At 33.8% G+C, this 1,389-nt stretch overlaps 1 protein-coding gene across 1 annotated transcript; it reads left to right on the top strand.

The window, feature by feature from the left end:
- Window positions 1-405: 405 nt before the first annotated feature.
- On the top strand, window positions 406-1,151 carry LOC107817054 (F-box protein At1g61340-like). Its single transcript, XM_016642830.2, has 3 exons — window positions 406-597; window positions 701-775; window positions 890-1,151. The coding sequence occupies exons 1-3, from the start codon at window positions 406-408 to the stop codon at window positions 1,136-1,138; spliced, it is 516 nt and encodes a 171-aa protein (XP_016498316.1). The 3' UTR covers window positions 1,139-1,151.
- The last annotated feature ends 238 nt before the right edge of the window (window positions 1,152-1,389 follow it).

Genomic DNA, 1,389 nt, shown 5'->3' with positions numbered 1-1,389 from the left:
TGAAAAAAATAGAGAGAAAAAAGTAAAAAGTTTACAGTAAAAAAGACGTGTATATAAGGGAACTTGACCCTCGTCCAAATGAAGTGCTGTACAAGTTGTGTAGAAAGGCAGTTCATTAGTTTCCTTGTTCAGAACATCCGTTATTTTCAATCTTAATTTACTGCTGCAGTGCAAATTAAGGATTAATTTTAAGGTGCGTATCTATATATTGTTGCTTACCCACTGAGTAATGATATCTTGGAGATACATTATGTTTGATTTGGTTTTGGATTAATTAGGTTCTGTTATTAAGTTCAAATAAAAATTTAGAATATAGATAGAATTTTATTGGATTTGGTATTTGAATTTGGATAATTCTGAATTTTTTGTTGTATGTGTGTTGGAAAAATTAGGTATTTAGTGAAAATGGTATTGGGAAAGAAATGTGAAAGTTATGGGTCGGGGCTAGTGAGGAGTACCTCATTTGGGAGGAAAAGAATTACAGTGGATGTTGATTTCAGTCCCACAACAACACCTATGAAGAAAGTGTGCAGTCACAATTCATTTTTCTTTTGTGATGACAAGTCTCCTATTGAAGCCTTGCCTCAAGATATTCTGGTGAGTTTAATCAGCCCAATTCTCCTTTCTGTATATTTTGAATGCATTAGTATAATGGTACTGAAAATTACTTTTTCTTAATCTTGTTCCTTGTTTTTTGCAGATAAGGATAGTGTGTGGAGTTGATCATGATGATTTAAAGAGGCTTTTTCACGTATCAAGGGTAATTAGAGAAGCTGTAAGTATCAATTACATCATTCAAATACATTCATTTTGCACTATTGAAGTAGTTGAATTGGTTTCTTAATTAGTGAGTTAAATGGTTTTTTTTTTTTTTTGCTTTGATGAACAGACTGTGATAGCAAAAAGGTGGCATTTTGAGTATGCAACACCAAGAAAGACGCTTGGTTTCAAGAATGCAATTGAGGATTTGGGTGAATTCAATGATGTTGATGCGCCAAATGCTCCAAGGCAATTGAAAATTCGGAAGTTAAAGTTGAGCAGAAAGAAACTGGCTGACATTTCAGTTACATTGTTCGCATCAGAAGATGATAATTGGTTGCAGAGGAAGTTATTTATGCAGATGGATGCTGAGTCATAGACATTTGTCACTAAAAGAGGTTTTCTGTATACTATTGTTCTTGTAGGAACCATAGGTTTTGGGGTTAGATCTGATTATATTGATCAGAATTTAGTCTCTAGTGTACGTCAGAAAAATCTTTACCAAGTGCTAGTTCTTCAATCCTTTCATTGAAGATGGATATTGTGCTTGTTTGTATTTATTTGTACATTTAGAGAACAGGAGAGGTAGATGATTTAGGGGATTCTGTTTGAAGGGCCTATGCTGACGCT

Source organism: Nicotiana tabacum, chromosome 17 (assembly GCF_000715075.1).
Source record: "Nicotiana tabacum cultivar K326 chromosome 17, ASM71507v2, whole genome shotgun sequence".
Classification (NCBI taxonomy): domain Eukaryota; kingdom Viridiplantae; phylum Streptophyta; class Magnoliopsida; order Solanales; family Solanaceae; genus Nicotiana; species Nicotiana tabacum.
Note: the sequence above shows the minus strand (reverse complement) of the source record. Positions and strands in the feature narration are given on the sequence as shown.